Genomic DNA, 24336 nt, shown 5'->3' with positions numbered 1-24336 from the left:
AAATATTATGTATTTATTATATTTTAAAACAACAGTACTGGATTAAAATATGCATTTTATATTCAAAAGTTTTTATAATATATTTTTTTATTTGTTGAGTCTTGATTTAATATAAAATAAATGTTGATTTAAAAGCAATTCTATAGACTGTAGCAGAAAAATGAGAGCATAACATATATTATAATAATATCAACCGCAATATAAACTCTAATGGCAGTCCTTTTTACTGTCCTCAATAAAATCATATAGCACAATATATAATAAGCAGCATTTTCATTACTCTTCACATCCAGAAGATCGGGTCACTCTACATTGTCAGCCATTTTGAAATTCACATTGAAAAACAAAATGGACTGTTGGTCAAGTATAACTTCTAAATAACTTTATTCTATAGAAATGTCCTCCCATGGCACCATTAACATTAACTACAATCATATAGTAGTATGTTTAAAATGTCTGATTTCATTACATGAAGCCAAAATTTATCCTACTTAGAGCAGGCGCATAACAACAAACACACAAAATGGCAAATATTGTCCTTGTTTATCCTTCTTTACTCCTGGTTTCTCATCTCCATCCCTTCAAATTGATTGTATTTGGTCATGTGGAGAAAAATCGTCTCACTTTTGGTGTCAGAAGTCTAAAGAATGATTGAGGGAACATTGTATGAGATACGTTGGCATATTTCAAATAATTGTATGGTTGTGCTATTACTTCTAGCAAAGCATTCAGCAGTTTCCGATCCTGAAATAAAAATGCATTTTCTAAATTTAGTTGTTCCGTAACTGAAAATTGATGCTTAAAATCGTGCCAACACATTTATAGATTAATATTATTTTTTTTTATCCCAGGCCAAAGGATCTTAATGGGAGGAATACTGAAATGAGCTTTATTTTCCCATCTGTCCAAGCTCTGTTTCCAGAACATACCCCAGGAATGACTCAAGATCTTTCTGCAAAACTTTGTACATATGTCAACCTATTAATTTTGTAGTTGTGGCTTTTTCGTTAATTAGACATTTCTCAGTTCAATGATTTCTGTTTCCACTTTGGATGTTGATGATCGAGCCTTCTTTTTTTATCATAATCGGTTATATGCAAAGGCCACAAACTTATTTATACCAAGGCAGACCATACTCGTACAAGTGGAAACTGTTCTTAAACAGGATCTGAACTAGGGATGACTCAATTGTTCATTTGATGTTAGGATGCTTTTATCACATTCCAACATTCAAGGGAACAATCACTATTAAAATTCTGTGGTAACATCACTTATATAATTTAAAGCATCTTGTCTATTCAGTCTTGACCTGTTACTGATTCAGATTTTATAGGGAAAATTTCTTGATAAAAAGTATGGAAAAATGCTGACAGTTTTGAGAGAATGAGGGAACAAAATATCTCTGGTGTTTTTGTTAAATTACCTTAAATATTTGTTGATGTTGATAAGAGCTGTACAATCTACCATCTCGTACTATATCTTCTATTAATGTCTGATATTCTTCTACAAAATAATATTTATACAATATGATTAATATTTATATCATAACACGATTTCCCAGCTTAACATCCAATATGATTAATATTTATATTGTAACACTATTTCCTAGCTTAACATCAGCAATGTCAGGTTTTTATTAATGGCCGAAAATCTGATGTGTTGAAAAAACATCAACTGAAATTATTTTAAAAACATTGGGGTATGATTTCCCATGGAACTGGATCTCATAATTACGCCCGCCACCTAAAAAATTTACCTCAAATAACAGAATATGGGACGACCTCAGCAGTCAGAGGAATTTCAGGAAAACACATCAGATCATTTCATATAAAACAACTAGCATGAATTCTCCCCCATTCTACCCCTTTTTTTGTAACCTAGTGGGAAAATTAAAGTAGTGCTACACTTACCATGGTATGTAACAAACGGTATAGAAAAACCTTTTGAAGTGTTATAACCATTGGATTTAAAATTTATCCAGATTTTTCTAGATCTAGCTGTAAATGCTATTGGTTTTTCTTGACTCTCACAAGTTTCAAATGTTGATGGACTGTATTGTGATTCTTTTAGAAATAAAAAAAAAACATTTAAAAACTATATCAAATAATACCGATAATCAAATAAACCAAAGTCAATTCACAGTTCTCAATCCTAACATTTTATGACTATAAATATTTTGAAATAGAAATAATTGATAATTAATAGTGCAGGTAGTTCAAATTTTCTTTTAAGTTTGATACTTAAACTTTTGACTTATGTCTAGTTTGCATATGCCCCAAAAAAGAAAATTTAGGTTAAAATTCAAAATCTTAATTTGTATTCCATAATCGATTTGACATATCTCTACTGATTAAATGGTCTATGTTGAACTTACTCGATTTACGTATCACTAATCTGTCACCACATTTATCTTCAGCTCGTAAATGTATTTCGGGTATAATGATCAAAATACGTCTCTGTTTCTCAGGTTTTATTTTCCATGTACATCCAACATTGACTGGGTAATTACCGGGATAGTTGGGAGTTTCTATTACACCTTGATACCGACCTCTGTAACCACCGCATCTACGGTCTAAAATACAAACAATACATAATCTTAATTGATAATGACAACTACTAAAGCTGCAACGGGAAAATCCTTTTCGTATGCCAAAACTCAATGCCATTGAACTACTACCAGGCCTTTTAAAAATGTTCAATTCTTTAAATTCACAAATATTTGTAAAGATAACTAGAGAAAGGAGCTAGATTATCGATTATCATCTTGTTATACTTCAATACATTAGATTGGATGTCAGAGTAGGACACCATTTTGGGGATCACGGTGGCTGAGTAGGTAAGGCGCTGGCTCGCTAGCCTGGTGGTCGGGTGTTCGATCCCTGCATTGGCTGAGAAAGTTCATCCAGATTTTCCGGCGTGGTTCTCCCTTGTCAGTGATGCAGGACGGAGGGGCTAACAAGGACAGCTGTCTAGTCGTTCGGATGGGACGAAAAAAACGGGGTCCCGTGTGTACACATTGGCGTGCACGTAAAAGATCCCTTGACAGTTGGAATTCGATATAAGAGTAGGCCGTAGTACCGCTGTCCGAGCAAAATTTCCCTCATAGCACACTGTATGGCGTATGCCCGTCTTCATTAGCCCAGTTCGGAGCAAAACAGTAGGACGTTAAACCCCATTTTTCATTTCATTTCATTTCAGGACACCATTTGACATCATTGGTTCAGTATGCGAGTAGCACATTATATGATACGATGTCAGCGGGCCACATTATGTAGTTAGAGTCAGAGTACCACATAGTTTTATTTTTTTAAAAATGTTTTGGATACAAGACTTACTTTTACATTCTTCACTAGTTTTAGAACCTGCAAAATCATTAGTTGTACCACTCGGACAAGCTAGACAGAAATTCTGATTTGGTTCTGGTTGATATGTTCCTTGTTTACATTTCACACATCTATGTACACTAATATCATAAAAATACCCAGATAAACAATAATCTGAAATATAGTAAGTTAGAAAATAAAATTCCAAATGGCCTCTTATTTTGTCTATGGATGGCGTGGAGACACAGTGACATTAAAAGCAGAATTGATACCACAATGGTTAATCTGCATATAGGATGTTATTATTAGACAACAATAAATGATAGTCATAGCCATTTATAATCACTTTTTTAAAAGACCCAAGGAGAGAAATGAAAATGAAAGTAACTGTTGTATCATGTTAAACCTTAAAACCTCAAAATGAATATCATCTGATAGTATTACCGGTAGTGATTATATACTTACCATTTTAACTGACTAGAAAACAGTATGCATATAAAAAGACAACTAGATCTGTTTACAGCAGATATTTTCAATAGTAAAAGCCATGTGTTCATAAGTGAACGATATCAACTTTACAGTGTATCAAAACTGATCTTGGACTCAGACTACCACTAAATATCAACCAATAACATAATGGACAACAATAACATATTATGTAAGTTTGTCAAGATTATTTTCCAAGAGCATTAAGGTCCCGCACAGTGTTGTTAGGGCAAAATAAATCACTCTGAAATACATTAAGAATGGTAAAACCAACCTCTTGAAATGCAATCTTTAAAATGTTTGGATGCTATTGTTCTAGTCATAATACCAGCGCCACAAGACATACAAGATGTCCGTCCATAACTAGGTTGATATGTTCCTAATTCACATGATCTACATGGTTTAAATCCATCCCCAGAGAAAAAACCTGGCTCACACAAATCTGAAACATAAAAACAATGTAATGAATTTAAGGGTCACCATAGATAGATGTATATATGAAGCTAGATGGTTGTGGGCTGTATAAGGGCAGTGTTGGTATTTTAATAATCTACCGATACTCATGCTTGAAGCTTTTAATTTTATGGAAGGTTGAGAGCCTCTAATTGGTATCACAAATATACATTTACCGGAACTTGTTCTAACACAACTTACCAATACACTGTCTTGTGTTGCTGGCACCAACCATTCCAGAATCAGCTATTTTAGATGGACATTGTTTACATTTATCTTGACCTTCATCATCTTGATATGTTCCACTTGGACATGGCAGACATTTTGATTTCTCTATATCATGATATGTACCAATACTACAAGCAACTGAACATAAATATTTCAAATATTAATTACAAATAATTAATCTTTTATTTTAAAGCAAAGATCAAAATGAAATATGGTTTACATTGCTAAAATAAAACACAGAGAGAATCATCCTGGAAACATGTGTGAAGTGAAAAGTAACTGTGTTCCATAAAATTGTGTCTAGTTAATTTTTTTCTGCCACTTATCACAGTGAATCGCATGTAGTTACCCAAAACATTATCGCCTAAACCAAATATTTATCGCCCGCTCAGCCAGCCACGTAACCATAATACTTTGCACGCGGTGGGCCAATCAGCAAACGAGTTGTGTAGACAGCATGGCCACATGGTGTTTGTTTATATTTTTTAGGGGTTTTAAAATAGGGTTAGGGGTTAGGGTTGCGGACCCCCCCAATATATATTTCACGGCTACGCCTCTGATTAGGCCTGTTATTTATACAAGTCGTGTGTTCAATCCGGGTTTGTAGTAGCGTTTGAGTAGGGTTGCGCAAGCAAATTATTGAAGATAGGAAGATATACCAAATATTATGTGAGTCCCATAAAGACTTAGTTAGTGTCTGCAGTGGACATCAAATCACATCTCTCTCTCTCAGTGTCAATGTATGGTATTTTGTTCTTTTCATCATATCAAGCAATTCAATGTATGACAATTTCTACAGACATGTTTAATGATTATAAATTTACTTACTACATAAATTTCCTACAAGAACATTTCCAGTACTACATGCCTTATAGACTTGTTTATCAGGTTTAAAAGATTTTTTTATCACATCATAATCTATACCTTCATACCTGCCATGTAAAAAAAATTATAAATTACATTTTTAACCTATCACTGAAAGTCAATTTCGTAGCTTTTTTAGAATCTGACCACTAAATAATACCTGAACACTTGCTCTTGTTTGCTACAGGTGCAATACAGATAACGACAATAGTGGATTGATTTTTTTATGTAGCCAAATTAGTTTATATCTGTCTTTATATTCTAATATTCACTTTTTGGGTGGTAGAGGAGTAACATTTCAGAAGGACTTTGAAGTCAGGAAACCTGATGGATAATGATAAATTTGAGCACAACTACATGTGGAGGGTATATATTTTTTTGAGTCCTCTGAAAGGCAGAACCAGCAGATTCAAATATTTCTCAAAAGTCAAAAAAATATGTACTATTTTAATATAAACACTGTAATTATTATGTAATCAAAAACATTGGAATATTAAAGAAAACATCATGAGGACTGGGTTGGCTTGTTTGAAAAAGATAGCAGAATTTATGAAGTTAATAGAAATCAAAGACAGATTTAAATGGCCATAACTTAAAGTTAGGATTGCAAGATTTACTAACCTGATAGAAAATCTCTCTTTTTTAATAGTTTTTCTAAGAGCTTTTATGGCTTTTTTCAGTTTCCTTTGTGTTCGTTTAGTCATACAATCATCATCACATCTACCTACACAATATAAAATATATGTACCATATCAATATTCGATATCATCAACAGCTTTCAAGACTTATTGCATCATTCCAATTGCTTCTTTCAAGTATTCTGTGCTAGGTTTTCTCTGTTTTATAAAAATAAGGACTAATGCCCTAACTTATTATTTAATATACCTGCATTTTTTTCAAATGTTTATAAGGTCTGTCATTGAGTCAACTGGGGTACCTATAAAAAAGCCAGGTAGTCTAAACTAAATGGTCTATGTTATAGTGAGAAATATTTTAAGTGTTCAAAAGAACTTAGGTGTATTGACTACAAAGTTAGGGCATACAGAATACAAAGAAGGAAATGAAGAAAGTGCAATCTGTGTCGAAGACAGTTGTTTGTTGACTGAATGATGTGAAGTAAAAGGCGGTAGTCTGCCAAATGACATCAAGAGTTAAATGTGATAAAAACCAATAATAAAATGGGTGATAATCCAGATAAGACAACGTCAAAAGGTTAATAAACTATCAATTTAGGAAATAATCGGAATTATTCAGCTATGTGATTGCACAAAATATACTCTTCAAAAAAAAGTAGGGGATATTCAGAAACAATACAAAACTTCGGAAATGCATTGCTGTTTTTATTAGAGGTAACCAGTGTATGTTAATAACAGGCCAACTGCCTACACATGAACATAAATAGTTCATATGGGCGGCTTATCTGGCGGCCCCATTTCACTCGCAAAGAGATACGCCGTCAAAAGTGAAAATGGACGTTTTTGATTTTTGTCCTAATAATGAGTAATTGCTCCACCAATCCTCAGACATTCAGCAATTCCTCGTGGCATGCTCCTTATCAACCGTCCAATCACGATTTGGGGCAATCTGACCAACTCCTCTTGCAGTGCTACGGCCAATTCTTGCAGTGTTGTCGGTTGATGTTGACGTCAACAAACACATCTTCCGATCAAATTAAACTTAACACACTAAAGCAAAGATACGCTAAATAGTAAATCTTATGCAAGAACCGATAGGAAAGCAAACATGGATAGGATAAACCAGCAAGAGGTAGTTTTCATCAACCCTTTCTTGAAGTGTCAAATTTGACAATGAACCCCTCCCATGTGTATGGCGCTATTGCTTTTTGCACATGCAGCTCAGTGGTTCTGCTGGGGCGGTAAGTTTTTCATCTGTGAACATATTCTCAAAGCATGTCAAGAGTCCATGACTATTTATCATATCACAACCTGCATAGGTATTTGCATTTCAATATCCCCTACTTTTTTTTGAAGAGTATATAATAGGTAATTCACCTATCAAAAATGCAAACCAGGTATGTTGAAGAAATCGTACTATGAAAGTGTATTCATATAAAGGCATAAAATAAGGGCGATAACCCAAATAAAATTAGGAAACTGCAGAAAATATAAAATAATTATTCAATTAGATTATTATCCAATATGTAGGTGGTTATATACTTTTAAGAAATGTCAAACTTGATATGTTAAAGAAATGAAAGTTTCGAAATTTCTTTTAAAATACATAATTGTGTTCCGCCTTTGGCAGTGCACTTAAAGTAAAGACATTTTATTCTAGAAAGAAATAGTTCTTCATCATTACATATTGTTAAAAATCGTAATGCCTGTGAATAAAAAACATTATATTGCATGACATCTGGTATGTTACTATAAATTGACAGTTATTTTACCACTTCGATGCCAAATTTGTCTGTTTTGTTGAAAATACGGACATTAAATTTACTGTTAATTATATTAATATCCAAGTCAAGAATGGAAGCAGTTATAGTGCCAGAATTTTCTTTATCTAATATTAGTTCAGGGGATATATCTCACTTCTATATACATGTAGTTCCGTTATCATTGATAGGTGTTATGTCATCAATGTAGCAGAAAGTATAGTTTAGACTTTAGCTACTTGGTAATCAGTTTTTCTTTTATGATCTTGAAAGCAGAATTCATACTTATATAAATGTGTATTTGCCATAAATGGGGTGGGGTCAGTTCCCATTGGTAAACCAATTGTTTACTGTATTATCTGATCCCCAACCTCAAATATGGCATTATCAATGAGAAAATGTATAATGTTTTGGAACTTTTCTTTGTCAAAAAACACAGTGTCGGCATTCCGACATTTTATACTCCATTTAGCATCTTCTGAGTAAATGGCCATCAACGTCCATTAAAAGTTTTATCCACAAACCAATCCAAATTTCTTTAAGATCTGAATGTTGAAGCATAGTCTACAAAGTAGAAAAATCTAATTTTTCTGTTGACTTAGCATTAATTTCATTTAAAGTTTCTCTGATAGGTTTGTTTTTATCAATTCTGAAATAACTATTCTGCACCAAATGGCATGTTGGGTTTGGCATAATTTAAGTCCCTTGGTTTAGCCAAGGGTTTTGTTTGGCAGTTGCTGGAGGATATTATGTACCAGAATTTTACTGGGTTTTTATGCAATTTAGGTATTAAAAAAATGTAAAGTAGTGCATCTACTTTAACATTATCTTTAATATCATTGCTCCTGTTGAAGTATGCTGATTATGTAAAATATCTAGTTTCGTTAAATACGTAATGCATTTATAAGTGTCATTTTTGGTATTGGGTCAAATTCCAACTTCAGTAAGAATATTCCTAAGATAGTATTTTTTACAGCTAAAAGAAATATTGTTGCTAGCCTTATTGACAGGCGTTAAAACAAATCCCTATGGCAGTATGGCGGCTGTCTGTCTATCGTCCAGAGTTATGATGGTTTTCTACCCTTGGGTTTCAGCTTTAAAGTAGCTAAGTCCGTAACTCAATATCATCCAAAATTTTCGACATTGAAAACACGATTTTTTTTGGAATTTAAATTAGCATTGGTGTTGTGATCTTACCTGGAAAAGATGGGCTTCTGATATCCAATATTTAAGACAAAATAAACATTTTACCATTGGTACACGAATCGTGTACCATAATGCGTTTCAGCGCCATTTGTAACAAGGTGCTCAAAGAATGCAGCTAGGCATATTTCACAAGTCATGTCAAACGGTGATATCATGTTCATATTTAGAGATTGCGCAATAAATAATATCGGTGTTGACTGGAATAACCAGATGCTAGAAACTGATTTGCGGTTGAGACAAAATAAACATTTTACCATTGGTACACGAATCGTGTACCATAATGCGTTTCAGCGCCGTTTGTAACAAGGTGCTCAAAGAATGCAGCTAGACATATTCCACAAGTCATGTCAAACGGTGATATCATGTTCTTATTTGGAGAGCATGCGCAATTAATAATATCGGTGTTGACTGGAATAACCAGATGCTAGAAATTGATTTGCGGTTGAGACTTCTGGCGTAATTCGCCATACATAACTGATGACATTTCACAGTAAAACGGACACGATTGAATGTAAAACAGTTTATATAAATTCATATTACATTATTATATGTGTTGCGAGCCATTTGTGCCAATTTATAGGTCCAAAATATTAGCGATTTTGCTCCTTTAAATTATCTAATTGGTCAAAAATGACGTAATTAATGATAATGATTGGTTACTAAGCCAAATTGTGCAATGGTAATTTTCCTACCATAAGTGATCTGGTGATATTTTGTTTTCACACAGAGTCAGCTATGTTTTGGTTTTATAAATCTTTTAATGTGTCAACCCATGACTCATTCAATTTAAATGTGTGAGATATGACTTCTCTATAATTTGAAACCAATAATTAGTCAAAGCCATAGTTAATATAATGCTATTATTTTAAAGAGCAAAAATTCTACCAATCTTATTACATTTATCCCTTTTGCTCAGTTCAGTAGGCTATTAGGTAAAAGATCCCTTGAAATTTTTACAAAGACCATACCAACATCTATAGGATTATATATGTATTCAAACATGTAGCACAAATCTCGCCATTGATATTATTACACAAGCAGCTTATTTTTATAGTCAATAGTAACTGTCAGGTAAAAGATCCCTTGAAATCTTTACAACGACCATACCAACATCTATAGGATTATCTAAGTATTCATACATGTAGCACAAATTTCGCCATTGATATCATTACACAAGCAGCTTATTTTTATAGTCAATAGAAATTGTTTCTGACAATCTTCCATTTAATCATGAATTAATAGCAATTAATGGCTTAAACTCGCGAACCTTTAATGGAGTGTAAATCCTTACCATTTGACTTCCGTGAATCCATTTGTAATTCAAATTCCGCTGTTATTAGATTTTTAAAGGTTCCTCTCACCAAGCTACGAAATTTCTTTCTACGCGACCCACAATTCATTTGTAAATAGTTTAAACTACATTTTCTACTACACTTAAACTTTTTTTGTTCTGAAATTAGACAATAAGAAAACAGATTTCAATAGTATGCCTAAGGATAATAAATGATCAAGAAAAAGAAAACAAATAATATACTTTATAAAACATATTAAGATATAGACATAAACATACCATTTAGTAGACTGGTTAAATTAGATTTTAATAATTCCAGTGATTTCTCGTGAAAATGACATTCATCCATTATAAGTACAAATCTTGCTTTACGTTTAAAACTGGGTGGTAATTTCGTTTCTGAAATACAAAAAAGAACACAGATATGAAATAGTCTAATGATCATTGCTTTATAAAGGCTAGATAATGCTAGTCAAAACGTGGCTCAGTAATAAACTAATAATTTTCAATAGAATTATGCCTTGTGTATTTCTAGTTCAATTACTAAATGCCATTGAATCAATTATTGTAAAACTTATATCATTTTCAATTCAACAGATAATTTGATAACTGATGATGAGACAACAGATAATGGCGATGAAAGATCAGATGTTGAGATAACAAGTGAAGATGAAATAACAGATGATAAAACAATAACAGATAATGAGACAACACTTGATGATGGGACAATACTTGAAGTTGAGGGAACAAAAAATGGGACAACCAATGAATTTGATTGGATAATTATTGATGACACAACTGATAATGGAACAATACTTGCAGATGAGACAACAGATCATAAGATAATTGATGTTGAGACAACAGATAATGGGACAACACATGACAATGAGACAACAATTTGGGATGAGATATCAGATTATAATGGATTGATAGATGATGAAGCAACAGATAATGTGACAACACTGGATTCGACAACCGTTAACCATTTGACTGATTTTAGAACTATACTTGTTAAGACAATTATTGATCAAAAACTAGATGATGTACAAACTAACAGTGAGATAATTGATGATACAGTAGATGGTGTATCATTTATATGTGGAACAGTAAATAATAAGAAATACAGTGATGTGACAGATAATGAAGATGAAATTAAAATAAATGATATATATAAAGACGTATTTGATCATCAAGGGCCAACAGTTTATAATGAGGCAACAGATATGTCAAATGATGATAAGACAACTGGAGATAAAGCAACAGATGATTATATAGAACATGATAAAACAAAACATGATATTGAAGCTCGAGATCATCAAAGAACGGATGATGATTGTATAATTGTTGATGAGCCGACAGAAGATGACTCCCCATATACGTTAATGATTAGTCATAAAGAGACAAATGATGACACAACAGTTAATAGTTTGACAACCAATGAGATCATATCAGATAATGACACAACATATAGCCAGACAACAGATAGTGTGACAACCAATGAGATCATATCAGATAATGACACAACATATAGCCAGACAACAGATAGTGTGACAACCAATGAGATCATAGCAGATAATATCACAACATATAGAGAGACCACAACAGATGGGGAAACAGATAGTGTGACAACTCTTGATACAACAGATGATGACACAACATATAGAGAGACAACAGATGGGGACACAACAGATAGTGTGACAACTCTTGAGACAACAGATGATGACACCACACATAGTGTGACATCTGATGATACAACAGATAATGATACAACTGATGACATGACTACAGATGGCACAACAGATGATTTGTCGATAACAGATGAGTCATCGTAAGTTGACTGTAAATTAAATATGACCAATCAAACAAATCCACAAATTTTAAGACCCCCCACCCACCCTAATAATTCAAATGGCTACCATTTTACAAGGTGACAGACAGAATTTTGTTGTTATTACTCTGATTACAGACTTAAGAAGCATCTGAGGTCTGTCATTTAATTTTTCTTGTTTTCAGAGGGAACATATTTTTATGGGTACCTTAGATTACCTGGCATATTGAAGTATTAATTAAAGAGATAAAAACTATAATAACCTGAGCATGTTGCTAAAGATTTATTTTCTTTTTCGAAAGTCCACAAGTAATCAGTACTTCGTCCACACTCATATACAGCTCTACCAACATGTCCACTAGTAAATCTGGCTCTAGGATCTTTGCATTCTATAATAACTTGTCTATTACCACCACTTAATATAGTACTACTCATATCAGCTTTAGCGGGTGTCTTGATATCAATACATCGTGTTGATTCTATTTACAAAAACAGAGAACAGTTTTAATAAATTAAAAGTATTAAAAATATCGTGTAGGGATTTGTAAAATAATTATAATCAGAAGAAATTATTTTAGTAAAGATTCAAAACTCAATTCTGAATTCAAATCATATTCTACTCAATTCTGAATTCAAATCATATTATTCTACGCAATTCTGAATTCACATTATAGTCTACTCAATTCGAATCATATGCTACTCAATTCTGAAGTGAAAGGGTCACTGGCAGATGAGTTGCAAAATTATATTCGGCTACAGACCACTTTGAAAATATATCACTGATGTCCAAAATAAATAATATTGTATGAGTCTAGATATGACGATCAATGTATCCGGGAGCTTTTTCCAGTGTGACTATCCATATATTTTTACAACAAGCAACAGGTATTGAGTTGTTTGAATTGAGTATATTAATTGATGAGTAGATAATAATACTAACCAATACAGTCTTTATTATTAGGATGAAGTTTATAACCTTCACCACAAGTACATGTATAGCCACCATCAAAATTTTCACAACCCTTTTCACATCCACCATTGTTATTAGAACATTCATTCACATCTAATTCATTAATATAAATGCACAATATTTATAATAATTGATACAATCGTTTATAAAAACCAGAGCTCTATTTCATGATTTGCAAATTTCACATATCAGTCCTTTTGTTACATTTATAAAGAGCAAACTTGAAGACTAAAGGGGGATAACTCTGTATGAAATATTTTGTGAATTTGTATTTTTCCCAAAATTTCTGATAAATAATTTACTGACTAATCATACATTTAATTTATAGTAGACTTTGCCTATATATCATACATATACATAATATCAACATTCTATTACCAATTAAACTTATATTATTTTTTATCAAGTTCTGATTACCTGAGCAATGTGAAACGCCATATAGCTGATAACCTTTCCTACATTCACAATGATGACTCCCTGGTTTATTAACACAAATATGATCACATGTTCCATTTACAGAGCATTCATTTATATCTGAAATTAATATTTCATTTAAATTTCATATATTACACAGTGGAAAAACGAAATATGCCATAAACATCATAAACATCAAATTGCAGAATTAAATCATAAAAGTCTGAATTGTGTAGTTGAAGAAAAGAATGATCATCTTCACAATTTTCAAAGAGATGTTAAGTATGATAGCTTTCATGTCTGTTTTGCAGATCTAAAGAATCATTTTTAAATATAAGGGAGACATAAGGAAATTAGTTTTAATGTACATTCAACTAGGTCATTTCGATATTGTAATAGGCCTATAGTATTATTTTATTTCAACAATTCACTTAAGTCGGGGGATACCGGAGTTCAGAAACCCCACAAGGTTAAGGCAGGTGATTCTACTGTTTGTCATATACAAGCTTGTGATCAAAACCATCACTTGGATAAATCAACAGTCCTTAGATCTGCAGTGCAAGTCAGACGACTTGGACACTTAAACATGCATTACGCAAGAACTAAATCTGCCTATTGCAGGTCTTTCTTTAGGACTTAAATGTCATCTAAATTATTAATTGGACATTAATTAACACATCAAGATCATAATCAACTCTGGATGCCATCGTAAGTCAGCGATATTTAGTGGATTTGAATACTTTTTGTGATGGATGAAATAACTGTAAAAATGGATGCCATCGTAAGCCAGCGATATTTAGTGGATTTGAATACTTTTTGTGATGGATGAAATAACTGTAAAAATTGATAATCGAAACTTAGTTTGTTATCATACCAACGGTAGTAATGACAATCAAGGCTAGCCTATAATTGAATCGTTAATATCTTGGTTCAGAGTGAAGCAATTTGACATAAATTTTCAGCATATTCTCTTTTTGTTATCTATTTTCTAACTATTATAGCATGAACTGTCAGCTCTTTATCTAATCTCACCAAATGCCCCTTTAACTCCACCGTTTATAAGATAACGTAAAATAGTTGTTACCTTTACATGATCTTTGATCATAGTCTACTTTGAAACCTTTTGGACAGGTACATTCGTAACTACCCCTAGTATTAACACACTGATGACTACATCCACCATTCCCTCCACGACATTCATCTATATCTGTTGATAACAATAACACAAAAACAAGATAAACTAATTGGCTGCAGGTTGAAGAATTTAAACTAGAAGAAACTCTTTCTTAGATTTAAATATTACAGAGGTAATGTGAGGTGGGGGTGAGCGAGGGAGGCGGAGGGGAGGCACAGAAGGAGACACAAATATCCATGTGACACAAACTAGGTCTTTAGGGGATTAACATAAATTAGGGAGGGAGGGAGGCGGCGGGGAGGCAGAGAAGGAGACAAAAATATCCATGTGACATAAACTAGGTCTTTAGGGGATTAACATAAGTTACAATTTTATTTCAATAATTCGCTTGTGCGTAGGGATCTTTATTAGCAGTGGGAGGAAACTTAACGGTTTTGAGAACACCTACGAAATTGAGCAGGTAACCTGACTCCATGTAACGTGCAGGCTTGGGATCGAAATCCCTCCACTTGACTCAATGAAATCTCCCAACCCCACAGACAATAAATAATGCATGCACATAAAGTGTTGGCATTAAACAAAAAATTTGATATATGCACCTAAACAACTGCGGCCATCTTGATGTAAGTGGTAACCTCTAGGACAAGAGCAGACAGGACCTTCTGTTAAATCTGTACATTTACGTTCACATCCACCATTCTTAACACCACAACTAGCTTCAAATAAAATTCAAAAAACAATCAAGGATCTTAATTTTATATATTTAATCAGGAAGTAAATCTTTGCATTTGAGTACAGGCACTTGCCTGCAAAGGTTCTGGTATGTGGCATCTTGACTTATCCTTACACCCAGCAAAAGTTTTGACAGAGTTCAGTTCTTAATTACATTATAAGCCCTGATCAGATATATGCATATAAAAGGTAACTTACGTCTACAGGTTTTCTTGTCATCTTTAAGTTTATATTGATCAGCACAACTACAAACTGGACCTTGTGGTGTATCTAAACATTTATGTTGACAACCCCCATTACCATGTTTACAAGTTTCTGTTAAATTTGAACAAATTTGATTATTTTCATATGCATATAACATTATAACTTTCATTTCTCGGCTTCCCATATAATAAAATCCTATTATTCCTCTGCAGTAAAATAATGTGTGCAATGTTATCAACCCATAAGTAAAGCAACTTCTACCTTCATGGAAATTTGGTGAGACTGCCAGTTCTTACATGATACCTGACAACCCCAGACAACTCACCAGGTTAAGCAGGGTATCAAACTTAAAACTAGCCATTCTGGGCTATGACTACTAAATAATACTGATTAGATTACTTACGTAAACACTGTTTGCCATTAACAAGTGTATAACCATACAGACAGCTACATGCACCATCTCTTTGACTACTACAAAAATGTTCACATCCTAGATTTGTTTTACACCGAGTTCCAACTACAAAATATAAACATTTTTTCAAGAGAAATAAGATAACATTTAGTAGGTTCACTACATTTTTAAAACAAAATGCTAGCTCTAAATCATTATCAACTAATTCTGCAAGCCAAGTTTAAAAGAATAAAACACTCGAGACTGTTCCAAGCTATAACAGTCGTAATACAACTTGAAAGATATCTTTGCAAAACATGGATGATAACTTTAGCCTCTAGAGCATCCACAAGGTTTTTCTATGTGATCAAGGGCCATAACTTTGCCAATAGTTATGCAAAATCAAGTGTTTAACTTATGACCCCATGACCAATCACCACACATTTACGTCCAGATTAAGTGAGGTTTAATATCCTACATTTCTGCACCGACTGGGTGAATGAAGACAGGCATATGCCACACAGTGTGCTATGAGGGAAATTATTACATAGAATTCCAACTGCTAAGGGTTCTTTTACTTGCACGCTGCATTACTGACTAGGGGGAACCATGTCGGGAAATCCTGATGAACTTTCTCGGTCAAAACAGGGATCGAACACAGGACCTTCAGCTTAGCAAGCCAATGTCTTACTCACCAAATAAGAGAAAATGATTGATGTTAATTACAAAAACAAATGATCAAGAAAAATTTTCTCATCATTTTTTAATGAATTCACAACATTGTAAGACAGATTGCTGTAAGTCTTAACTTTTTTTAGTTAAAGTATACCACATTGACCTTTCATGTTCCAGATAACAGAATTCAATAGTAGAATATGATAATGTCTAATGTAATTTAGAAATGAGATAAAATCACATTTTGAGTCATCACCTTGGCAATTTCTCCCATTAGACTGTAAGGAATAACCAAAGTTGCAGCGACATTCATAACTTCCTAAAGTATTAATACACTGATGTTCACAACTTCCTCTTCTATCCAAACACTCATTCTTATCTAAATAACACAAAAGTTAGAACAAAGATAGGTTGCCAGGCAACAAAACATACGCCCACAGCAGCTAAGTCGTCCAGGAAGTCAACAAGGGTTGCCGCATATATTTTTCTTTTGTCAGAAATGAAAACATTTATGACACACTGAAATCTGATTACGAGAAACAATCCATTTGGCTTCTAGTTCTGCCCTATTCTAAAATTTAACATACAAAATATTTAATATCAATTGCCATGATCCATGGAAATCGTTGAAAATTGATAGGTTCTTCATCTCATGACCTTAAACACAGTGTATAAATTTCAATTCAATCCACAAGATATTTCAAAGTGATCAAGGTCCGTAACTCTGGCAGTATTTATCGGAAATTGTTGATAATAATATATATAGGCTTCTTCGTCTTATGACCTTAAACACTGTGTATAAATATAAAGTCAATCGGATATGAACTTTAGCGTCTAGAGCATCCACAAGATATTTCAAAGTGATCAAGAGCTATAACTCTGGCAGTAATTATCAGAAATCTTTGAAAATCAACAGTCCGGATATTAACTTTAGCGTCTAGAGCGTCCACAGGATATTTCAATGTAATCAAGGGTCATATCTCTGGCAGTAATTATCGATAATTGATAAACTATTGGCTTCTTTGTCTCATGACCTTATATGTCTCATGAGCTTATAAACACTGTGTATAAATTTCAAGTCAATCGTAAATTAAATTTAGTGTCTATAGCGTCCGCAAGATATTTCAAAGTGATCAAGGGCCATAACTGTGTATAAATCTAAAGAAAATCAGATATTAACGTTTGCCTGTAGAGCGTTCACAATTGCTTGTGGACGCCTGATTGACGGACCGACCGACAGGGACGACGGCAATATACGACCACATTTCAATATGGGCGTATGTGACGTATAAAAATTTATAAATATTCTTCTGTTTATCTGCATGTAATAAAATAAGAGGTTGCAAATCCATAAAATTGTGTTATTATGAACATATTCTATAAACTGAAAGGTCCAATATAAATTGTGAAAGATGTTATGAACCCCAAAAGTATTAAATGAATAAGATATGATAAAGAATGTTCTGTTAGCTGCCATAAAAGATGAAAGAAAATACAAATCAATACAAAGAAATTTGAAAAAATGTTACCTAAACATCCATGGCCATCTGGTGCAAGGTAAAATCCAGGAAAACATTGACAGGTATAATTACCAGGTGAATTAATACATGTATGTACACAACCTCCATTCTCATTACTACATTCATCTTTATCTGAAATCAAACATATTAACTTTTATATTCATTAATTTCAGAAACCCTTATAATTATGCAAAATCTTGAAGATCTGAATACATAACTTGTACCCATGTCTATTGCTTATTTTTGTTTTAAAGTTTTAAAAGTAATATCTATAATTAGTGACTACAAAACAAAAAGCATTTTTGAGACCTACCTTGGCAAGATTTACCGTTACCAGTAAATCCAGGTTTACATCGACATCTAAATGATCTTCTAGTATTTATACAGGTGGCATCTTTATGACAATTATGTTTTCCCTTTTCACAATCTTTTCCTGGAATTATACATATTATCAATTTCTAATAGAAATTACGATGGGCTAACTTACTGAATGTGTAATCCCTCCACCGTAACACACTAGAAAATGAGAACTATGAACCTCATTAAAGTAACTAACTCAATAACATCCAAAGTTTTCGACATTGAAAACACGAATTATTTGTGCATTTAAATCAACACTGATGTTGTGATTTTTGTGGGGAAAAAATGGGCTTCTATATATTCAATATTTGTACTTTTGATAAAGCCATGGTACTATAAATGTTATTATACTACACAAAAACGAAATGAAGACTTTTAAATAGTAATTTAGTAATTCATATTGATGATTGAACTTCGCATTTGGAAAGCGAATGCAGAGTTGTTAAACAGTCGTTCCCAAGATGCTAGAGTTATGTTACCATATTTACGTCCCTGCAGTGCTAGCTCTAATATTGGGATCAACAAATTCCGCCAATAAAATTTTTAAAATTCCAATATGAACTTCATACCGGGTCGAAATGTAATGATGAAGATAACTGCGGTTATACATTAACATACCAAACATAATTTGACCTCTTCCTTGCCTCAACAATCACCACAAGAATTATCAAAAATTCCTTTGTACTTTTCTGTAGCACGTTTACAAGCTTTCAACATACAATAAAGTTTGAATCATTGCGGAATCAAATGAAAAAGGACACGCATCCACTATTTGACTTTGTCCTTGTAGACCATCATTATCTACACGATATCTACACGAGTTTTAGCAAATATTTCGTAATAATATTTTGGTGTGGATTTTATAAACAAGCGGTTGCCATGCAAGATTCGCCCACATTTTGCAAGAGATGGACAATAAACAAGATAAAAAAAATCCACCTAAAAACGTGATTTTTCGTAAAATCAGAGGCAATAATCCAGAAGTTACGGTCCGATATGCGTGAATATCTACAGGAACCGAGATCTTCGGGATATAAATATATATATTTTAAGTTTCATCAAAATCAGATAAAAATTGTGACCTCTAGAAAGGGCCCACAACCTTGGCATTACATGATTTTTCTTTGCGTACGGAGCGGCCATTAAGTCGGGCAGTATTGTTCCGATTTTCACGATATTCGAACGAATGGTGTAACGGTGATATATTTAAACGATTTTTAAAACGGATAAAAATTGTGACTAGAGGCTCCAAAATAAAAACGTGATTTTTTGTACAATCAAGGGTCATAATCCAGTAAGTTACGGGCTGATATGCGCGAATAGCAAAAGGGGCCGAGATCTTTGGGACATAAACATATATTTTAAGTTTCATCAACATCTGATACTTGCGTACAAAGAGCGTCCACTTAATTGTCTGATTTTCACGAAATTCGAACTCAGTCGTCATTAGGGTGTAACGGTGACATTGTTGTTTAAAATGGGATAAAAATTGTGACCTCTAGAGGGCCCACAAGCTAAATACGTTATTTTTCATAGAGTCAGGGGCCATAATCCAGGAAGTTACGGTTCGATATGCGCGAATATCGAAAGTGACCTGGTTCTTTGGGATATAAACATATATTTTAAATTTCATCAAAATCGGATAAAAATTGTGACCTCTAGAGGGTCCACATCCTTGGCATTACAAACTTTTACACTAATCGCGTATACAAGGAGTGGCCATATGCGCGAATAACGAATTTCAAGTTTCATCTAAATCGGATAAAACTTGTGACCTCTAGAGTGTCCACAAACTAAAAACGTGATTTTTCGTACAATCATGATTAGGGGCCATAATCTATGAAGTTTCGATCCGATACATGCCAATATCGAAAGGAACCGAGATCTTTTGAACCTATATTTCAAGTTTCGTCAAAATCGGATAAGAATTGTGACCCGTAGAGTGTCCACAAACAAATTTTGGACGGACGTCCGGGCTGACAGGGGCGATGACAATAATACCGCCACATGAAAATGTGGGCGCATAAAAAGGTGAGAGGGGGAGGGAGGTACACGCCACACACGTAAATTAAAACCCCGCATCCCTACTAATGAGAACTGTTGCTCCTTCTTAAATACCATTATGTATAGCTATTTAACCATAAAATAATATACCCACTTAAATACATCGTTGATTTTGAGGCATACATTTTATGGCAATATTTATTTCTGTTGGACAATTTTGCACAGACGACGGCGTTTCCCCATTTCTCCTTCAATTTCAACTGTTTAGGGTTTTTTTGGGTTTTTTTTACGTGCGGTCCAATGTTTCAAGACTTTTGTTTTGAGTCTCATCCAACCCAGCCTCTAAAGCGCCACCCCTACGAACTGTGCTGATTAGTAGTATCTCGTATTATATTCATACTAGTCATCTCAGCCAAATCTGCCCCGCAGATTCATCGTGGTGTAATTTCTACATGCCCTTTTGGCGATATTATTAAAGTCAAGTATACTCCTGCCGATTTTTCAGATTAAGATTAAATGCTTCATATCATATCATAAGATTATCAATTGCATCTTGTCACCAGAAGGGGGATAAAGACTTTTAGAAACCTCAAGCCCTGAATGGTGCTCACAGTTAAATTCTGCTAAATAATAAAATACTAAAACTTATCAATACATACCTGGTTTAGGTATTCAAAAGACAACAGAAACAGAAAAACAAGGTAAAAGTGAGTTTGGGGGTGTTTTTATATTCCCCATGATGACTATATTGGCATGCATTCTTCGAAATGTTGAATCCTTTTAAAAAATGTAAATCACCAAAAACCAGGTTATGATGCTTCATATAATGACTTACTTACACCTATTTAGATTTAGTATTTAGTTAAGCTTCAACTTTAAACAGTCAAGTGTGTTTGCTAAATTCAGTTCTTGCCCGTTAAGATAAATAAAGATAACCTATGTTCCCCATCATCCCAATAGGCTATTCAGTTATACAACGTAAAAGTACATGTAGAGAACCGATTGGGACTGAAAGTAAATGCGATCTCTTGCTATAATTAAGCAGCACCAGTTTATTATATTCCATTATTTATTATTAACAGACCATGGAGTGTTGTATTGGTAATATAATGTAGCCGATCATACCTATTTACAATTAATATAAATATTTATCATCAGGGCAGGTGAAACATAATGTTCTGAGTTTGTAACTATTTCGTTATTTACATATGATACATCGGCTCTGTACGAAGCCACAGTCTGAATTTCGATGTCTTGTCCTGTCTGAGTTGGTCAGTAACAGAAAAGACGAGAAACGTACTCGATGACTGGTCGACCTGACCCGAAAAAAAAAGTATACAGACTACGCCAAACACACATTATATAGTACAATTTCCAGACAGATTCGGGTTAGCAGACCTAATAATTGCTCATCATTTAAAGGTTTGCTTATGTTTTTTCTGACTCACCAGACAAGCAAGCATGGCACCACCATGCCTAATTTCTTCCTGCTAATAAAATACAATCGACCAAGTCTTGAACTGCTATTATCATGATGAACTTTGTGCCAAGATCGACTTCTCCAGACGTCTCGGTTTATGACCAATGATTCAAGCACATGTAGTTTAGTGAAGCTTGATGACATTGATGATCCGTCTTTGATGATTGCAGCTGTAGACGTATTACTGTTATCTTTTTTTTCTTCTTTTTATACGCCAACATTGATATGCGGTCGTAAAACCGTATATATTGTTGTCACACCGTCCGTCCGTCGGTCGTCCACAATTATTTCCTATAATTACTGTTAGAGTTTTGATCCTTGATCAATTTGAAAATTCTCGAGGACGCTCTTTATCCTAAACTTATCCATCCGACTGATTTGAAATTTATAATAGTGTTCACGAGAAGTCACTGTATTATAAATGTTAGCACTATAGGAAGAACTAGAATCAAATTTTAAACATTTATGATAATTATTTCATCGTGTAAAATCCTGCCCCTTATCCACAAGAGAAAAAAAAAGAGTGAAAACCTTAGTGGACCCATGGACAACTGACATGCTTCTGTGAAGCGTATGTTTCGTTGCCCGGCAACCTATCTTTTTAAAATTAATTTTAATGTTTCGTATGTATTTAACGACGGGTGCCACACCTTGTCTGCTAATTTGCATTTTAAATTACAACGGATCTCCACTATAACGAGAGTGCCAATGAGAACCATATATATTTTTCAAAGGGACTTCATTATAACGCTGTTTAGAGACATGCTAACGACCGTCTTTTTTAATTTTAAACATTTTCTTTCACAATTATGCTTCCACGCGTTGACGGGCTCATAAAACCAGAGTTTATATTCACATTAAAAAGAAGACCTCATTAAATATTAGCCTTTATACCATGGATGAGGTTAGTTTATATAACGTATTTATATTATAGGCAATTTTCCAAAGTAGTTTGATCAGACATAATAAAGATATGGTGTTGAATTAAAGAAAGGATGGTTTGTATATAGACGTCTATTACCTTGTTTATTATTTAAAGGCAAAATTTAGACACGTTAATATGCCTCGAGTTACAGAATGATAAACAGACATCCATTGGATTCACTATGGTACATGTAGAAGAAAACAACATTGTCCCCAGAAATGCAAAGAGAGAGAGAAGTGGGGTTTAAAGTCCACTCGACACAAACTAGATCATTTCGGGACTAACATAATGTGGTTTAATTTTATTTCAATAATTCGCTTGCGCGTAGGGGTCTTTAGCAGTGGCAGGAAACCGGGGGACCTGGAGAAAACCCACCAGGTTGGACCCCAGAAATGCAATATTGGAAATCTGAAGCTTAGTTAAATGCCAAATAGTTTAATTAAACGTATACAAGGACCGCGGTGTGATTAGAAAGGCTTAGATACTGCCTAGTTGACAAGACAAGGGGACGGGTAGTTCGGGGCCAATCCAAAATGTCAACCAAACTTAATAATTATGTTCTAATCTAGTTGTCTAGCACGTTTATAGGAGAAATAACAGCTTCAGAATTGTATTACTATTAATTCGAGATTAAATAGAGCCTACCAAAAAAATATTCCAATTCGATTGAAGATGATAAAAGGCTCAGATGACAATCCGAGAGAAATCCAGCTGACGTTACTGGCTTGGTAGGCTACAGCCCAGTACAGCTACTTAGTAATTCTTCGTCAACAAAACTTAACAACAATGTGATGATAAATTAGGCACAGATAGCATTATTCAATCGGACACTAGAAGACACAGGTAAATCAATTTCAGTGTTCAGCTATTGTCTGTACTGGTGGTTTTTGGATTGATTCTTCGATCAAGGGCTACTTTTCGTAGGGTTGGACTGTGGGAAAATTATTCCGGGAAAGCTGCACCCCTAGTGAAAGGTTAAACTTGTATCTGTAGAATGCTAGAAGTTATCGTCAATAACAATTCAAGATTTTTACAATCCGTTGGCCATTGATATATCTTGATTTCGAATAAAAATCAACTGGAAGCAAGTTCTGGAGGACTGCGTGTCAATATGCGTGCGTGTGCCCTGCAGATCTCTTCAATGACATACATGTAGCTTCTGTGTCGTTACATTTAGAAGTTTTAATGTAAATCCATAACATTTTACATAAATATAACAAAGCAACATGTTTCTAATCTCATACAAATCCACGTTCGTAATACTCAAAAAAGTTAAATTTGTTCTTGCACTTGTTCCATTTGCAATTTGAGTTTGGAACTGGGATGGACTGAGAAGGAGCCTGTAAGTATGGAAGGCTCGGGGCTCCCCAAGAGTTAATGTTCTCACATAGTTTGTGGGTTCTTTTGACCCATTATAATCTTGAATCTACACCATCTTTGATGAATTGGTAC

General features: G+C 33.8%; 1 protein-coding gene across 2 annotated transcripts in view; it reads right to left on the bottom strand.

Annotated features, from left to right (window-relative positions):
* Positions 1–477: 477 nt before the first annotated feature.
* The window catches only part of LOC126825597 (signal peptide, CUB and EGF-like domain-containing protein 1), a 41036-nt gene continuing 17177 nt past the window's right edge, over positions 478–24336 (bottom strand). For both annotated transcript variants that reach the window (XM_050555272.2, XM_050555273.2), the window contains 21 exons: positions 18429–18548; positions 18125–18247; positions 16852–16974; positions 15933–16046; positions 15524–15640; positions 15193–15309; positions 14543–14665; positions 13462–13578; positions 13015–13137; positions 12338–12553; positions 10526–10645; positions 10247–10405; positions 5976–6078; positions 5319–5422; positions 4464–4628; positions 4084–4251; positions 3336–3497; positions 2375–2572; positions 1911–2063; positions 1424–1503; positions 478–744 (listed from right to left, as the gene is read on the bottom strand). In XM_050555272.2, coding sequence (XP_050411229.2) covers positions 601–744; positions 1424–1503; positions 1911–2063; positions 2375–2572; positions 3336–3497; positions 4084–4251; positions 4464–4628; positions 5319–5422; positions 5976–6078; positions 10247–10405; positions 10526–10645; positions 12338–12553; positions 13015–13137; positions 13462–13578; positions 14543–14665; positions 15193–15309; positions 15524–15640; positions 15933–16046; positions 16852–16974; positions 18125–18247; positions 18429–18548 — 2849 coding nt within the window. In that variant the 3' untranslated portion in view covers positions 478–600. The remainder of the gene's footprint in view (positions 745–1423; positions 1504–1910; positions 2064–2374; positions 2573–3335; positions 3498–4083; positions 4252–4463; positions 4629–5318; positions 5423–5975; positions 6079–10246; positions 10406–10525; positions 10646–12337; positions 12554–13014; positions 13138–13461; positions 13579–14542; positions 14666–15192; positions 15310–15523; positions 15641–15932; positions 16047–16851; positions 16975–18124; positions 18248–18428; positions 18549–24336) is intronic.

Source organism: Patella vulgata, chromosome 6 (assembly GCF_932274485.2).
Source record: "Patella vulgata chromosome 6, xgPatVulg1.2, whole genome shotgun sequence".
NCBI lineage: Eukaryota > Metazoa > Mollusca > Gastropoda > Patellidae > Patella > Patella vulgata.
This window is presented reverse-complemented; position numbering and strand designations above follow the sequence as displayed.